The following is a 17,554-nucleotide window of genomic DNA, read 5'->3' as shown; positions in this document are numbered from 1 at the left end:
TCTTTCAAATGAAGTAGAGAACCGTGTTGAATGCTTGTGATCCTTGCATTAGATGCTTCATAGACAGAATAGAAACATCTTTGTATCATCTGAGAATGGTGCTACATGAATTATTTGTGAAAATGGTGTCAGCCAGCTTGAACTGATAATGAATTTCAATGTTGGCTGTTGTCCCCCGGAAACAATGATCGTAAAACAGAGAAAAGAAAAGACAAGGTTCCTCTATTATTGTTTACTTTCATGAGACAATGGCTGCGAAAGCAAAAATATAAGATGTCCCTTTCTGTATTCTTTTGCCAGCATCATTTTTCTTGCTTTGATTGCATACAAGATTTACTTTGCGATTTGTGTCCCCCCATTTTATCCATTTTGCCGAGTAATCTTTTAATTTTATTGTTATGCAGGCGTGCCTAGTTGAAACTGCTGGGCGAGTCCAGAGCTCTTTCTTTGGTGTAGGAAACAGAAACATGGAGATTTATTCTGAGAGTTCACGTGATGGGAATGGAAAATGGGATAAGCACTGGTGGGGGAGGCGTCGGCGATGCAGAGTAAAAGTGCACAAGAACCGCGTAACTAAAGAAATCACGACCATTTGGAGCACTTTCAGTGAAAAATATCTACATGCCAACAAATGCTATGGAGCTGGAACTTTTGCAACCTAGGGTCTAGAACATATTCTACTTAGCTGCCTGGTTGACCAGTGCTTTCTCATCTAATTGTCATTTTGATCTATATAAATGGCCATGTATGCTGCACGTATAATGCATTTTGTTGATGCTTGATTTGTTTCTGGGATTTCTTTCAAGCAATGAAATCATGTCATCTCTGTGCGATGTATTGGTATCTAAAAATTATTATAAAAAGCCTTCTGTCTCTATAAACCGTGAGACTCTTTGCAGCATAATCAAACAAGATTGAACTTGGTACCAGACGACAAGGCTATAGCCTTTTAATTCAGAAAAAACCTGATACTCAAAATGAGTCTTCTTATGGATTAAAAATGTATGCAAGCTGCTACCTGAGTCGCTATTGCCTTCATTACTAGGAGCCTGTTTGGAAATATAGTTGTTGTTGTTTTTTAAATAGCTTTTTGTGTTAAAATGCATGCTAATGATGTTTTTTTATTTTTAAAAAATTATTTTTGACATCAGCACATCAAAATAATTTAAAAAACCTAAAAACATATTAATTTAAAATTAATAAAAACATAAAAAAAATTTAAATTTTTCCAAAAACATTTTTAAAACACAGAAATAAACTGCATTACCCATGCGCTCCTCCCTTCTCTACCTGCAAGACTGCATATGTGCGTTAAGTTATTCCTGCGACAAAAAAAAAAAAGGTTTAGATTTTCACGAAAACCTTATTTTGCGAAATTATCAGACTTTCACTCTCAATAAAAGCAGAACATAAAATGTTGTGGAAAACCTGGACACGGGGGTTTGTCATTTGAATTTTTTTGCTTGCTTGATATAAATCCTAAGACTACCCTTTTCAGCATAATTATAGGAGGGAAAGAAAAAAAAAAAAAAAAAAAGACCCTGCCCACCTTTTTCTCAGGCCAGCCACCGGCAATGGCGCTGATATCAAAATCGACCTTAACTCCACTTTCTTAAATACGTCTTCTGTCTCTCTTTGAGACTTTATATCTTCCTTAGTCACCAGGTATTTTCTTCTCTCTTTACTTCACCCTAACAGAAATTGCTTCGGTTACTCTATATTCTTACTGTTATTGCTTAGACCAGAACAACGCTCGTGCATATGACAGTTAAAACAAATGGTAGGGCTGTCAAATTACTTAATTTTGCATGTCAAGCTATGAAAGGAATGAAAATATCATATGTTGATATGTGGATTAACAGAGCAGGTGAAATATTAAATATGGATGCTTGGCCCTACATAGAACAAGAGCCCTGCATTTTTCGTGTGTGTGTGTAATTAAACAGAAAAGAGAGGGTGAAAGGCAATTACAAATCCTCGGCTCAATAACCAGAGGTTATGAAAACCACAGCTTGCAACAAGTGTGAAGAAATTTTGATTTCTCCCCTCCACATTTACTGGTAAATGACCTACTTATGATCATTCCTTGGAAATACTCACACCTGCAACAACGTTTGAAAAAAATTGCAATGCTAACAGCACTAGCTAAAAACATAAATGAAAGTAAAAACGCACAGGTTCCTCCTTTGTGCACGTGTGTGGTGATAATCGGACGGAAAAGGAAAAGGACGAGATAATATACTGCTGAAATATAATAAGGTATTCTATTACACGTAAGGAAACTATCTATCCCCAGGAGCTCAATTGGACTATACTTGCATCTCACTTCCAGCCTCTTCATGTTGAAAAACAAATTTTGAATATTTACAATCCGAAGCATCTGAAAGAAAGCACCTTCAAGCAACTTGCTCATCTTCACAGGGATCATTTTCTTCATGGCTTGTCAAGGATAGAAGTTCCATCAGCTCCATTCGGTGCTCAAGACCTCGAAGGTAGTGCCCCAAAAGCATACACCTTGAAGAATAAAAGACAACGGATGTAGTAGTGTATTAAAATCTGTTGCCAGGGGGGAAATGCAAGCATCGTGAAAAAAGAGTTCAATGAGAAAGCCTAACCAGAAAAGTAGACGCGCCAGATAGTCCCTAGTCAATGAAATGAGGGGCTGGAAATGAAGTGAGGTGTTCTCCACAAGTTCAGCACAATCACCTCCAATATTTAGTGATCCAGTTGATGTGTTATCTGATTGCGGAGGAGTCTTGGAATGCATCTTAGGAGAAAGGGTTGCAAGAAGGCCATGGACCACAGAATGAATGGTTTCTTTTAATTCAGGGGATGTGGGTTCTGATAACTCAGCAACCTGTTCATGTTAAAACCATATATTAGCAGCATATCTAAAATAAGTCAAGCAGTTCATTGCTTGAGCTGGTCTTATATTATATATAATTTAAGAACTCGGCTAAACACAAGTAGAAAGAACACCTGTGCTCCAGTGGTTATCAAAGAACAAAAAAAAATCTTCGTAACGTTGTTCTCATAGCAGATTCATATGAACACTTTGAAAATATAAAAACTCGTGTAGGAACATGTAGCTACAGTTAAGATTGCACTAGTAGGGACAATGTTAAACCAAAAGCTGTAAATCTACACTTTACACACACACACACACACACCCCAACATAATTAGAGTTAAAAGTGGGGTTATGAACATTGAAATTAGTGTAAGGAATTGCAGGATCAGAGAGATGTTTGTGGCTTTAAAATCTATGGGCAACATTATGTCTACTGAAAAACGCCTTACCAAACACTTGGGGGAAGAACCAAAAAATAAAATATCATTGCACATCAAATTCTCGGAAACAGGACTGACATTAAGAAAATAAAACTGGATGCTAGACAATAAAAATAGCTTTACACTCGGTACAGTGGCAAAAGAAGATGGTAAAAAAGAAAGAAAGACATTGAATATTAAAACTGCTAACTATTGGAACAGTTATCAAAGAAAACTTTCTTAGCTTATTCTGATGAAAAACCAGGAACATCAAGAAATTTTACATATCAGAAAGGATTGTCATATAGAATCACCACTTTCATGTGCTGAGCCATTTGCAAGTTTTTTCAAACATTATAAACAACAGCAAGACCTCACTGGTACTTTACTAAGAGCATTAAACCCTGTCAACAACCAGTTTGATACAAAGCATGCAATCACTGCATCTGATAGTGGAAATCATCTTATGTGAAGCATACAGCTTCTGATAGTGGAGATCATTTCATGTAAAGCATACAGTGATTAGAAAATATTAGGCAAAATTCTAAAGATTTTCTGTAGGAAAATAAGCTTGGAATAATTATTACCTTTTCTGGTTGTAGTGACCTTAAGTAGTCCAGTAAATCATTCTTTTCTTCACCAACAAATTGTTGCATTTGAAGAGCAGCACTTTTCCTCTTAACGTCATGTAGTTCCTTTAACAGACAAGGAAAGGTAAGAATACATCCTGAATAAAACATATGGATAAAGCAGCAAAGAAAAACAATTTTCTGTTTTTTGGTTTTATGGTCAGGTGGTTTTATTGGGCCAGTTTCTGTGCACCAAGAGCACCTATCTGGAATCGATATTCTAATTCCAAGCAAAAGAGGGTGGGAATTTAAACATGCTGAGCATGTCTCTGAAAATTAACAAATTAAAGGTAGAACACCAGATAGGATGTTGAGATGAGAAAAATAAGTTATAAAATGGGGAAAAAACAAAACAGTAATACATGCAAACACTCAATTGTTTCTAATAGCATTCAATCACATCAATCAAACTCTCATAATAACCATGGAGTATTGCCACTAAAGACATTTAACTCCGGAGTCAGAAATGTAATCACTCTCTCACCTATGTGGACATGGTGGCAAAGAAGATACGTTACATGATTATCAAAAAGTACAGGACTACAGAAAACTACTATCATTGGAAATAGAACATCTTCTCTCCTAAATTACAGCACATCTCTTCTTGAAATGAGAAAGATGTGTGTATAGAAAGACATGTATGGCTTCAGGATACTTTAGAAAAAGGAAATGCAAAGTTTCATATATGTGTGATATTTACATAATCAACTAGATTACATGCAAGCCTCATAAGAATTAAAACAGCATGAACGCAGTCAAAAACCTTACAAAAGGTGTTCGCATAAGGAATCCAAAGCACCAAAACCCATGATACTCACAAGAATGCAGATAAACTCGCATCTGACTAGCTTTAAAACTGACTCATATAATTCCACTCAACAAAGCTTTCCAGCTCAACTCAACAACGCTTTTCGTTTCAACAATCTGACGATTCCTAAGAAAACACCCTCCCATTCCATAAGGCTGCATCCTTTGTGACACCCCTATTGGACATCCAAGTAAGTCATATTCTGCTACCATGCTACCAACAAACTAGCATCCAGGTCCGTGTGGGACATTCTTAACCATTATTTATCATCTCAAAATTATGACGAAATAAACTACGACTTGTCTGCGTTCCAAGGGAGTTCTAGAATGCTATCACATACCTTTGTAACAGAAGATAAACAAGATTGCAATCGAAGAATATATTGCTGAGCTTCGGGGGATATTTCACCAAGGCCTTGGAGATCAATGTTATTGGATGGGTCTTCCATGGTTTTTTCAAATTCAGTATCCTTTCCAAAACTTTGATTTGTTTTTTCACTTTCTAGCGCCGTCCTTTGAAGTTCATTTCTTGAATTTTCTTGCACTTGCTTTTCAGGATCTTTTTCGTGCATATCAAGGTTTCTTTCAAGGCAAAGCCTGTACTCAGCATTCCGCAGCGTATACCTGAAATTCAAGGAGAAAAACAATTCATGAATATCTACTGTGTTACATAACACTGATTGTAAAAAATGAATAAACTAAAGGCAGGCTTCTCAAAACATCATGTCTTGCATAAAGTGTTCAAACAACTAACCATCAAAGAATTAATTGCACAAATACTTATTTTCCCTTTTGATCATGTGATATTAAATGGGCCTAGACAAATAACAACCTTCCTAAATAAGCTACATGACAAAAACAATGCATTGAAAAACAATTACCAAAATGATATCAATCCCTACTGGCATCAGAGAATAGAAATATTTAGTAGTATAAGAAAACTGATCATACCCTGTCATCATTGAAGAGACCAATAACTTTGAGAGAGATTCCCACCAAGCCTCGATAAATACTTGAAACCGGTCTGATGGAAGTAAGCCCAACATGCCTGAGATGGTCCTCTTCATAGCATCCAATGTTGTAGGTGAAACGTCTTTCTGGATAAGGCTCACATCTAGTGGCTCTATCTCTTGTATCAAATCTGAGAGAACAGATTTCTGCAAGAATATACACTCTTAATCACTACGAATATCATATGACCCTTCAAGAATTAAATTGAACAATTAATCAAATATCAACTGCAAACAATCTTGAAACTCAACATGCAAATTGATTTTCCTGTTGCTTGTTATTGTCTACATACAAAACTACCACGACTTGGTAGTAAAACAAAATGAGCAATAAATTGACCAATCATGAAACAGTAGTTGCATAGAGCGTAGCAAACAAAATCATAAACCAAATGCAAACTTCGTCACATGGAAGACAAACAGATGTAATTTATAGACCCAGCTCATATTGCAAAATGAAAACAAACCAGTTTATCATTGAAAATTCACGATGTACACTCTCATTCCACAAAAACAGCTTTCATCTGATGAATTATCTATAGTAGTTCTTACTTGCTCTCCCTGCCCTATAAAAACTTTTAAATGTTACACAACTCAGTTCACTTCAAATCTTACATTTAGCCAAAATTCAATACCAGCAGCTAACATCCTACCTAATTTTAAGCAAGCGCGCCATATTTACATCCCAAATCCTATCACAATCCATTTGTTTCATAATTTCATTCATTAAAGCACTCATGTATTCAAACAAAGCCAACAGTATCAAATTCAGTAGTTTCGCCTTAAACCTAATCCCCAACAATTCAACAAGTTCAGAGGCTCAATTAAACCTAAACTCCACAAATCCCATCAACTATCATCAAATCCATAAAAAAAAACTAATTAATTCTATAAAAATAACACCCATTATAAAAAACAAAGTCCAATCCAGTCCAATTGAAAGAGAAAAGGAAAAGGATGGAAAATAGAGATACTAACCAACCTTATCAGCAGACTCTCGATTAAACTCGAATCCATCGAAGGAAGAATCTGAAGCATGCGAAGCAAGGATTAGGGTTTTGATTTTTCTAGAATTTGCAGTAATAGTGGCGCGAAGAGGGTGAGAGAAGGGGAAGGAGAGAGAGAAAGATGGCGGCGACTGGTGTGGATAGTGATTAGAGGAGAAGAGCAGAGGAAGAGGAAGAGAAGAAGAGGAGAGGAAGGTTGCCATTAAAACGCAACCTTTTTAGATATCTTTCCCTTCTCCTTCTACCTCTTCTTTTCTCTCCTCTTTCTCTATCTACGGAAAGTGAAAATTTGGAGCCACAATATTTCTTCGAAGCGGACAAAAAGTATAAGGCAAGAGAAACGGTAGGTGACGTTACACATCAGCAAACATATCACGAAAGTCAGCACTTAATTTAGTAGAATCCAAACAGGACTCGATATGTTTTTGCCTGATTCATATAATACATGATAATAAACATACAATTTTTTTAGATAAAACACTCTCCACTACTATAAAAAAGAGTAAGATTGTTTTTATATTTTGCAGGTGTTTTAAAAATCAGATTGTTTTTATATTTTGCAGGTGTTTTTAAAATAATTTAATTTTTTTATTAAAAAATTTTAATTTTTTTATCTTTTATTTTTTAAAAAATATTATCTCAATATATTTTTTTATTTTTTTTATTAAAAATAATTTTTTTAAAATAAGATATTGTCTCAATATATTTTTTTCTTCTCAATCAATCACTAACTAACACGGGACAGCAAGTACATGCAGATAAAATAGATGGATACGTTTAGCAACTCCCTTTTTTTACCTTACTTGTACGAGTTAGAAAAATGTATAAATCAACTGGGAAAGGAAAACCTAATCCTGTTCCAGGTCAGAAAATAAAAACCTTCTTAAGACTTAAAAATAAGGTGACAGTTCTGGGTAATCATTGAGAGTATCTGTGATATTATTCATTATATCATGCTTTAATGTGGTTACCTTTTTATGAAGTAGAAATATTATGTAATGCTTGTAAATATTTAAATAGTGTTTTGTTGAGTTTTTTATTGTATTTAAAATATATAAAATGATTAATATGCTCTATGATATACTAAAAATATTATTTATATGAACATACTAAACCAACATATAAAATAAATTCTTAAAACATTCAACAATATCAAATTAAATAAAAAAAATTAAATTTTAAAAAAACAATTTAATTAATCAAGTTTTAAATTTATTTTTTAAAAATAACCTGTTCATGTCTAATAAATTTTAAAGTTATTAAAAATTTATATGATTATTAATTTTTAATTTATAAATTTATAAAATTAATTAATATATATTTAAACCAGCCTAAGTATCTATATTAAAAAAAGAGAGAGAAATATGCCTTCATCTAATTGTATTTTAGTTAATCGAATCCCACTTTACGAGTTTTATGTCGCTCTGTTTGGAGATAAAGTTTCCATGGTTTCATCGTCAAGACGGCAAATTCGATGAATCAGCATGTAGTTAGTACAGCATCAACACAATTGCAAGTGATGTAAAAAAATTGTCATCTTAGAAAGGGAAGGCCAATGCTATAGCATTTTCCTGAGCTTACAAATGACAAAAACAATAGAATTTGAGATGGTGTTTTATTTATTTTTATTTTTTTAGTTTGTTGATATTAAAACTAAATTTTTAAAAAATTATTTTAATATATTTTTAAATAAAAAATAAATTGAAAAACGAAGTGATTACTACTGCATAATACTCACGAATGCCTGCTTTCTTTTTATACACTCTACTACCTTCTTCCTTTTCTCTTTTTACGACAAATCAAATAAATTCGATAGAATGTAGCAATGTAATTACAAGAATAAGACCTCCATTGTTAGAGAATTACTCTTTTACCATCTCAGTTAAAAAGCGTTTTCATCTAGAATGTCTCCCCCCGTGTCTGTTTTATAATCATTTTCCCGTGACAGTGCCGAGGAGATGATTGCCATTTCCCATCCAAATCACGTTTCCTGCTGCTGCCGCTATGCTTATAGCTGGTTTGTTCTTACGTTTAAAATTATTTTTAAATGTATTTCAAAAAAGTATTTAGTTTAAAAATATATTAAAATATTTTTTAATAATTTTAATGTAATAATATAAAAAAATAAAAAACTATTTTAATATATTTTAAATAAAATACATTAAAAAAACATTTTACACTATAATTGATTAATTTCAATCAACCGGATATCAAATTGGGCATTGCAGTCCTCTGAAAAGAAAAAAAAAGGCATTGGGCTTTACAGTCATGAACAGTCTAATAAATTAACATGGCCCCTTGTAGCATCAGTTGCAGGCTTAAGGCCTTGGGATAAAGCTGGGCTATTACTTGAGGGTGATGATACGTAAATAAGTTATTGGTGGGATGGAGGCCCACTAAAATTTTATGTTTTGTCTCTGAGCCCACAACGGTAAATGTGACCAGTGTCCATTGTTTGTGGATATTTACAAGTATACTAACTCTTCATTTTTAAAATATTTTTATTTATAAATATATTAAAATAATATTTTTTTATTTAAAAAAAATATTTTAATATCTATAAATCAAAACGATCCAAAAAATAATCTTAAATCAAAAAATAAAAATTTAAAGAAATACCATTTGAAACACAATGAGATTTAGGGAGATCATCATGTCCAAATTAGTTTTTTCTATAAAATATATTTTTAAGAGTCTCTTTTATAGGTTGATAAATTTGACAAGAGTCCGATTCCTTAGGTCACCGTTTTTGTTTTAAACATGAGTTAAAATATCTACTGCAATCAGTGCAAGTATTAAAAAGAGTTAAAAATTGTAGCTCTTGAATTTTGTCATCATTAATTATTATTTTTTTAGGTATCCTGATATTTTTATTTTTAAATTTTATTTATTTTTATAATTAAATTAAAACCAACTATGATCTAAGTGGTGTATGTTTTTTTTTTTTTTTAAATACACTTGTGGCAGTTGAATAATATTTGACGCGATTAAAAAAATAATCGCGCTCCGCCGCCATCAAGTCTATTGGTATGATAGTCCAGTCTCAGTCGACACAGATACCCGTTCAAAGAAAATAGAATTTGAACATGGCGCAAATTTTTCTGTCCTGTTTTTCCTAACACATTCACAAGTTTGACAATTTAGCTTGTCTTGACTGATGCCCAACAAGTTTGACCATGACGATCGACTAACAAGTTCATCTCAAAGACCAACTCGGTTCGAAGTCAGGAGCAGTGGTTCCAACCAAATGAACCGTTTGCTGCTCTAATAGAATTGCGTTTGACAATCATGATCAAGTAAAAACGAGGTAGCTAGTGAGGATTCACGGTGTTTTCTCTTTGCTGAATCCAAAGAAGCCAAGAGCTAAAGGAAAATACTGTACAAGTTGGAGTCGCTAGTAACCAGACATGGATAAATTAGGATTAAAAAGTAGTCAAATATTTACGAGGGGAAGGTTCAATGTATCAATAAAAGCACACAGACATTGCCAAAGTGGTGTGCTAAAGTCGCTCCAGTTACTTGTTTCTGCTTTTGCCTTTTGCCACCAAAGTCGAACGCACCAGATGCTGCCTCTGCATGCTATATGCCCCCCTAGCTAGGGCCCTCTCTGCTCGACGATGCTCTTCTTGTTCGAAGCTTAATATCCAGCTACATTTCTTTAAATTTTTCCTCTCCAATTATATATAATTCAGAACCATCAAGTAGTAATCTAATTATATAATTAATTACAAGTATAATGAAAAAAATCAAAGGAAATCCGCTCGTAGAAATAGGATGCAAAACCCACTAAAATGCACCCTTTATTTCTATAAATTCATCAATAAACCCATGTATTTTTCATTAGACCAATTCAACACATTCATTTTTAATTGGGTTTGATTTTTCAAAATCATTTATTTTTATGTGCAGTTATAAAAATTAAATTTTGAACAAATAATATTCTGACTGCAGCATTGCCAAACTCCCATGTAACCCGTATAAAATAGTTTTTACATGCTTATTGTTCTGGTTTTTTATTTTTGTATTAATTTTTATTAATATGATTGTCTGAACTAATTTATATGTATTTTAATTAATTTTATATGTTCTAAAATTAACGATCATGTAGTAACCCTGAAATTTATGAAATTTAAACTAGTAATTTCTAAAAAAAAATTAAAATTTAATCAGTTCAGTTATACCCGCAGAGTCTCTCTTTCTTGTTTTTCCTTATTATAAAAAATATCCATATTCATAATAACAATAATTCTCATTTTTATTAATTATCGACCAGTTTAGAGTTGCAAATGAAAACTTGTTGATGACTCGTCTGGCTCCTCTATGGAAAAAAAAAAAAAAAAACGAAGTTTAGATTATCAATAGTTTTAACTTCCCGTGATAATTTGCTTTGCCCAATTACCAAACGTAGTGGACAGTGATACTCTGTAACAAACAATGAGTGATAATATCCAAAAAGCAACTTCTTTGTAATCCAATCAAGCCAAAGCAAAGGAGGGAAATTTCATAGAAAGAAGCCAAAGACAAAATCTTGCTCTCTTGTTGTCTTCCACTGAGGTCTGAGAGACTTTGTCAAAAATAGGTTCGGCAACAACTACTGGAATTTCTGGAAAGGTAATAGTTGACTGAAAAAGAGTGATAAAAGGTAATACAAAGGATTTGAATCCTCTAAAAGCATCTCATCTCGTGTTTTTTAGAAAATCAATAATATATTTTTTAAATAGAACAAATAGGGTTTTTTATTTATATGCTTTCCAATAAAAAATTTAAAAGAGTGTGATAGTATTTTAAGGTATTTAATGCACAACTATTTTAATATATTTTTAAATAGTATAAGTAAGGTTTTTTTGTTTATATGCTCTCAAATAAAAAAAAATTAGAAGAGCCATCAATATTTTAGGGTGTTTGATAAACAACTATTTTAATAACTTAATATGACTTAATTGATGGAACATATCTAAAAATAACCCGAATAATTCTCTATGAAATCAACATTAAAAAATAAAATAAAAAATAATAAAAAATAATTCGAATCAATTTTAATGAACACATAAAACTCCTAATACGGATCATTAAATTAAAATAATTTTATAAAAAATAAATTAAAAAACATAATTTTTTTAAAAATGATAATAAATATTATTATAATAAATAGTATTTTGATATTTTCACAGGATACATAATGATATTTTCATAAAAGAAAATTAAAATAATATTTTATTTAGCACTCCCTAGATGATGTAAAATAAACTTTGAAAAGTCATAATAATATTATTTTTTTTGTTTTTGATCTTTTCATTTAGCTTAAAATAATATTTTATTTAGCACTCCTAAATGATGTAAAATAAACTTTGAAAAGTTAAAATAATATTATTTTTTTTTGTTTTTGACCTTTTCATTTAGCATAGCTGTTGCAGATGCTCTAAAAATAATGCAAAGACCAAATAGCACGACGCGACGCGCGCACGGTAAAACCGTGGCCGCTTTTGCATCACGTGAAATGGCAACACAGGGACCGTCTTTGATGCCCTTGGGTGCAAATTGTCCCCTCTAATCCACCTTCACGTGCAAATATTTGGGGGCCTAACGAGCACACATATATTGGACCAGACCGCAGCAGCTTGTATTAGCAACCATGGATTCTTGACTTCAAGAAACGTGAGGCAAATAAAACGTCGGTTTTCACCTTCCACCATCCTTCCTGCTCAGCTCCACGTTTGCTCCACTTCCTTGGTGAATCCACTGCCTCTTCTTACATCAATATTTTTGGGCGACTGGTCAGTGCAGGACCTACCACCAATTAACGGTGGATTGTTTTTAGGACCTTGTTCCACACAGACTTTCTCTCTCTCTCTCTCTCTAGATCATGTGAAAAAAGTAATGTATTTTTTTTTATATTTTTATATTAAAAATTTAGTTTTATAATTTTTTTAAAATATTATATTTCTTTGTATAGTTTTTAGTTTGTTACTATATTTTTCTATATATTTTTTCTAAAATTATTTTTTAAAAATTTATTTTTTAATATTGAGATGCTTAGAAATTTAGATTTGTAGTTTTTTAAAAAAATATATTTTTAATTGTTACAATGTTTTTCTATATGATTTTTATATTTTTTTCTAAAATTATCTTTATCAATTTTATTTTTTAAATATTGAGATGTTTAAAAATTACAACTGTAATTTTCCTCATAAAATATTGTGGATTGCTATAATGTTTTCATGCATAGTTTTTTTTATGATTTTTTTAAAATTATCTTTGTTGCTTCTATTTTTTTAATATTAATTTAACTTTGTATTTTTTTCTTTAAAATATTGTGGATTGCTATAGTTATTCCACAGATATTTTTTTGTTTAATTTTTTTAAAAATTATCTTTGTTAATTTTATTTTTTTAATATTGAGTTGATTGAGAATTATAACTGCAAATTTTCTTATAAAATACTATAAATTGTTATAGTGTTTCTCTACATAGTTTTTCATTTTATTTTTTTATGTTTTTTCTAAAATTATTCTTGTAATTTTTTCTTGAAAACATTATAAATTATAACTGTTTTTTTTATATATAATTTTTTAATGTTTTTTTATAGAAATTCATAACAATACACCGACATGCTACAAGTCCACGATACATAAGCATGCCATAAATCCATGGTAATGCACGGACATGGCATGTAGGGTGTGTATTCTGTAATCTTTTCCTTTTTTACACACCTTTTGAAAACAATACTATCTCTGTAATTAATCTACATATAAAGACATCTGGACAACCATACCCAAGTGGTCTTAATTTATCCATCTATAATTGGAAGTGACGTATACATGTTTTGCCGTCTAATGTTTCCAAAGGCATCTTGGTATCAATTTCGCTACATAATTTCCCCAACTTACTAATCTTTTGATTTCAGTTCACGTAAGAATCGTACATAAATATTTTAGAGTATATCACTGCCCTATGTTAGGGCTGAAGAGGCTAATCCAATTTGTTTTTGTGTCGTTGGACTCCAAAACCCACCAACACGCAGCGCAATGATCGATCAGGCTCACGTATTAAAATTCTCTTACCATTCATGAAAACGCCCTTTCAATTAATTAGCTAAATATTGATAACAAGAAAGGTTTCGTGGTATCATTAATTTGTTTATTGAGGCGCAAGTCTGTGTCCAATCAGCTCATAACTCTAATAATCTATAGCCCAAGGGTCTCATGGTCTCATCATCAAGTCATGATGCAAGCTTTGCCGAGTAAAAGCCCCTAATAATTTCCCAGTGGAGTAGTGGTCCCCCGTCCCCGTACCATATACTTTTCAACAAAGAGGGGGAAAAAAAAACATTTACATGTCACTCGTTGATTTAGATAGTTGGTGCGAGTCAAGGTCTCTAAAGCTGAAATTTCCATGAGAACCTAACACAGAGAAATAGGCAGCAAAGTCGATTATGCCCCCCCCTCGTATCCAAACACTCCGGTCTCAATTTGACTAGTGGAAATTGGAGTTGTAAGGCTTTATGGAACTCCAACGGAATAAATTGAGCTTCATTCTTGCATGCTCAACAGCTTGAGCTCTCCGTTCTTCGTAATGCTTCGCTTATGTTTTTATAGTAGAATTAAAGTTTGTAAGTTTATATATTAGTGAGGAAATATTTTTAATTTATTATCATAAATACATTCTAAACAAAAAGATATCTATTAAAAACCTAAAGTTTATATATATTTAAAATACAAGCATGTAAAATTATAAATAATAATAAATATGCTGTAAAAAAATTATTAGGCATACTAAATATTTATTCAAATTTACAATTAATATAAAATAAAAAAATTTAGCTTGCATATTAATAATAAAATTAACTATGTTTAAATTAAAACAAGAATGGTATTTACTTGTTGGAATACTTTAAAATAACAACTTTTTTATTGTTGTCAATAATTAATTATATGTTCTTATAAAACTTTATTACCTTTTACTTTTGCAATTAAAATATTTATAATATATCTTTCAAGATTTTAATAGCATCATATTAGTTTAGATGTACTTTTAAAATTATGTTTGTTTTTTTAGATCCAACCATATTTTTAAAAAATTCTGATCTTTTAGACATGCTGATATCTAGAATAAAATTTAAAAAAATAAAAAATTATTTTAATATATTTTCAAGTAAAAACAATATGAAAAGTAAATAACCCTATCACAGTTACAAACATTGTCTAGACAAAATATTAAACTAATAATTATGTAACTAAAATATCTTTTAACATGATAAATATAGGCTTTAGATTTAGAAGAAAAATCAAAGTATATAAAGAAAAAAAAAAGAGATGCATGGTAGAGTGTAAAATCTAAAAATTCAAGTTCATAACTCTTTATTCACCATTCTTTTTATTGTAAATTTTAAAAATTAAAACATTAAAGAATTAATAAAAATTATTTCTCACTACCACTAACTTTTATTTAACCATTATAAATCAAGAATTATATTTGAAAAAGTCAAGAGATTTGTTATTTGAGATTAATTTTGTATTCATCAATAATTTAATTAATTAAAACAAGTTTTCCAACATTTATATATCTAAACTTTCTTTGGCTGGGACATCATCCAGTGTACATACACAAAGTATTTTTTTGTAGAAGTTTTACAATCAGAAGTAAGTATTTTCATATTAAATTTAAGCCTATCCGTCAGGAAATACACTATTATGATCCACATTTATGTGACAATGAAATTCATATGAATTTTTTTTTGTCACAATATAACTTTAGGTTTGAATGCCAATGATTATGAAAGAAACATGCCTCTTATTTAACAATTAGGACAATTCCTTTATATATATAGAGTAATTGTTAGCAATTCAAATTTGATGCAACAGTCTCTGGTTGCTTATATCATCCCCAATACAATCATCTAGTTAATGTAAGTCAGAACCAATAATAATGCAAAGAGGACCCATGTATTAACTTTTTGGCCCTCGGCTAACTATTCCAGCAAGCAGAATGGCGTACACTATCCATGCCTGTCTATTTTAATTCTGGCAAGGTCCCCATCTGTAGCTAGACAGGCCATATGCAATGTATGTCTTGCTCTGTGCTCTAGCTACAGTAGAGTGTTTGTGCGTGCGATGGCTAATTGATTTATTCACTCTTGATATAAGTATGTCGAAGTTATTGTTGGATTCTTCATGTCATTTTCAAATAGTCGGAAGTAAAATCCTCGGATTAATACTATCACAGTGCTGATGTTCCTCGGAATTTGTATTTCTAACACACACTTTTTCTCAATTATTATCACACAATCAATCAAACAACATGCCTGCACTATTTTTCCGTGATTTTTCCGTATCATATTAAAAAAAATAAAAAAACATGAAGCGAAGGAACTACAGGGGAATAAATCAAATCAAACAAGAAGTGAAGGAACCACAGAGGAAATAAGACACACGTGGTTGCCCGTGCTGTACTACACCTGTATATCTCGTGGAGGTTGTGTTCCAATCCTAATTAAATCTGTGCTGTGTCTTGAGAATTCTCATTGTTTTCCGTACTTGGATTAATAAATATGCTTCAGACACTAAGAACTTGCGTATTGACCAGCAGGATAAACTAATTGAGGATTTTTGCTGTTACTCTCCAGTTCAAGCAGGATTCATGTTGTTAGTCGCACAAAATTCAAAATAATGTGTGGTGTCTATCAAATAAGCAACAGAGCCACAAGTATACCGTTCTCTATTATCTTTTTATTGAACAAATGTAACAACCGTTTTCTATTTTTTTATGATCAACAGACCATTTCTGATATATGAATTGTTAAAAGGCAGGCAGGCAGGCCAACTTACAGATAAAAAACAACATTCACTAGAAGAATCCCCCTCCGCCTCCCCCTCCCCCACCAGCCCACTTGAAGTTCTCTGTTTTCTTTTCTTGTCTCGTTTTTGACAAAAAGAAGAGGCTGATTTAGAATGGCATACGAGCTCCTAAATCCTGACGAGTTTGGCTACGTAGGGGCACGCAATTTTGAGGACAGGATCAGTACACAATGTTTGCCTCTCTTTAGTAAACGGTTTTGTCTGGCATTCGACAACTAGTATACATCTTCTTATTTAAGCCATGCATGATGTGAGGTGACAACCTTTATACCTGCAAATCGGCGCTCTCTCCCCCATGACTATGAACATGCACAAAAATTTCAACATGAATTTTGAACCTCAAACTCAATATACTCGGCACAATATTTTTTTTCTAGTGATATTAATATAACTTTCAGTTATCGGAGTTTGCAATTCACATTGCTAATTTTAATTTCAATACGGAAATGCCGTGACAGAATTCTTTTCGTAACTGAATATTCCAGTATTAATTTGAATTTGGATGTGTATGAATTAGATTATCTACCTACTTGAATGACACAATTTATTCTTGATATTCTTTTTAAAAAGTGGCTCTATTATTGCTTAAAAAGAAAGAAAACCTTTAGTGACATGTACGGTCCATGCGCAGGATACCGAGGAAATAAAGAAATTTTATTAGTACTCCATGACGCATCTGTTTCACGTTGGAAGGCTAATATAGCAGTGAAAAATGTCTCACACGCCGGCCATGAGTCACCGTCGATGACCAGCATCTGTTACCCAAAAGCAGCCGCGTGGTGGGTGACGCGTATAACATCTTGCCCGGCATCCCTTCGCTGACATGGCAGTCACCTAACCCCACATGCCCGCCTTATTTCTAGCAATGTCTACGTGTTGTGGGACCCACTTTGTCCCCTGGTAACCCTACATTTTATCAAGGACAATTGTTTTGTTGGTGTCTAAAATTTCGCTTCCCCAATCTAGTCCGTCAGCTTCCT

The 17,554-nt window shown here is 32.2% G+C and overlaps 1 protein-coding gene across 2 annotated transcripts; it reads right to left on the bottom strand.

Moving 5' to 3' along the window:
• Positions 1 to 2,016: 2,016 nt before the first annotated feature.
• On the bottom strand, positions 2,017 to 7,044 carry LOC105108752 (uncharacterized). Of its 2 annotated transcripts, none has more exons than XM_011003194.1 (6): positions 6,697 to 7,044; positions 5,656 to 5,861; positions 5,046 to 5,328; positions 3,856 to 3,963; positions 2,616 to 2,857; positions 2,017 to 2,514 (listed from the first exon to the last, which is right to left on the bottom strand). In XM_011003194.1, the coding sequence occupies exons 1-6, from the start codon at positions 6,922 to 6,924 to the stop codon at positions 2,397 to 2,399; spliced, it is 1,185 nt and encodes a 394-aa protein (XP_011001496.1). In that variant the 5' UTR covers positions 6,925 to 7,044; the 3' UTR covers positions 2,017 to 2,396. The 2 variants fall into 2 exon arrangements, with proteins under 2 accessions (XP_011001496.1, XP_011001502.1); XM_011003200.1 differs by having other exon boundaries at positions 6,693 to 6,781.
• Between the last annotated feature and the right edge of the window lie 10,510 nt (positions 7,045 to 17,554).

This window comes from Populus euphratica, unplaced genomic scaffold (genome assembly GCF_000495115.2).
Source record: "Populus euphratica unplaced genomic scaffold, PopEup_1.0 scaffold3.1, whole genome shotgun sequence".
Lineage (NCBI taxonomy): Eukaryota > Viridiplantae > Streptophyta > Magnoliopsida > Malpighiales > Salicaceae > Populus > Populus euphratica.
This window is presented reverse-complemented; position numbering and strand designations above follow the sequence as displayed.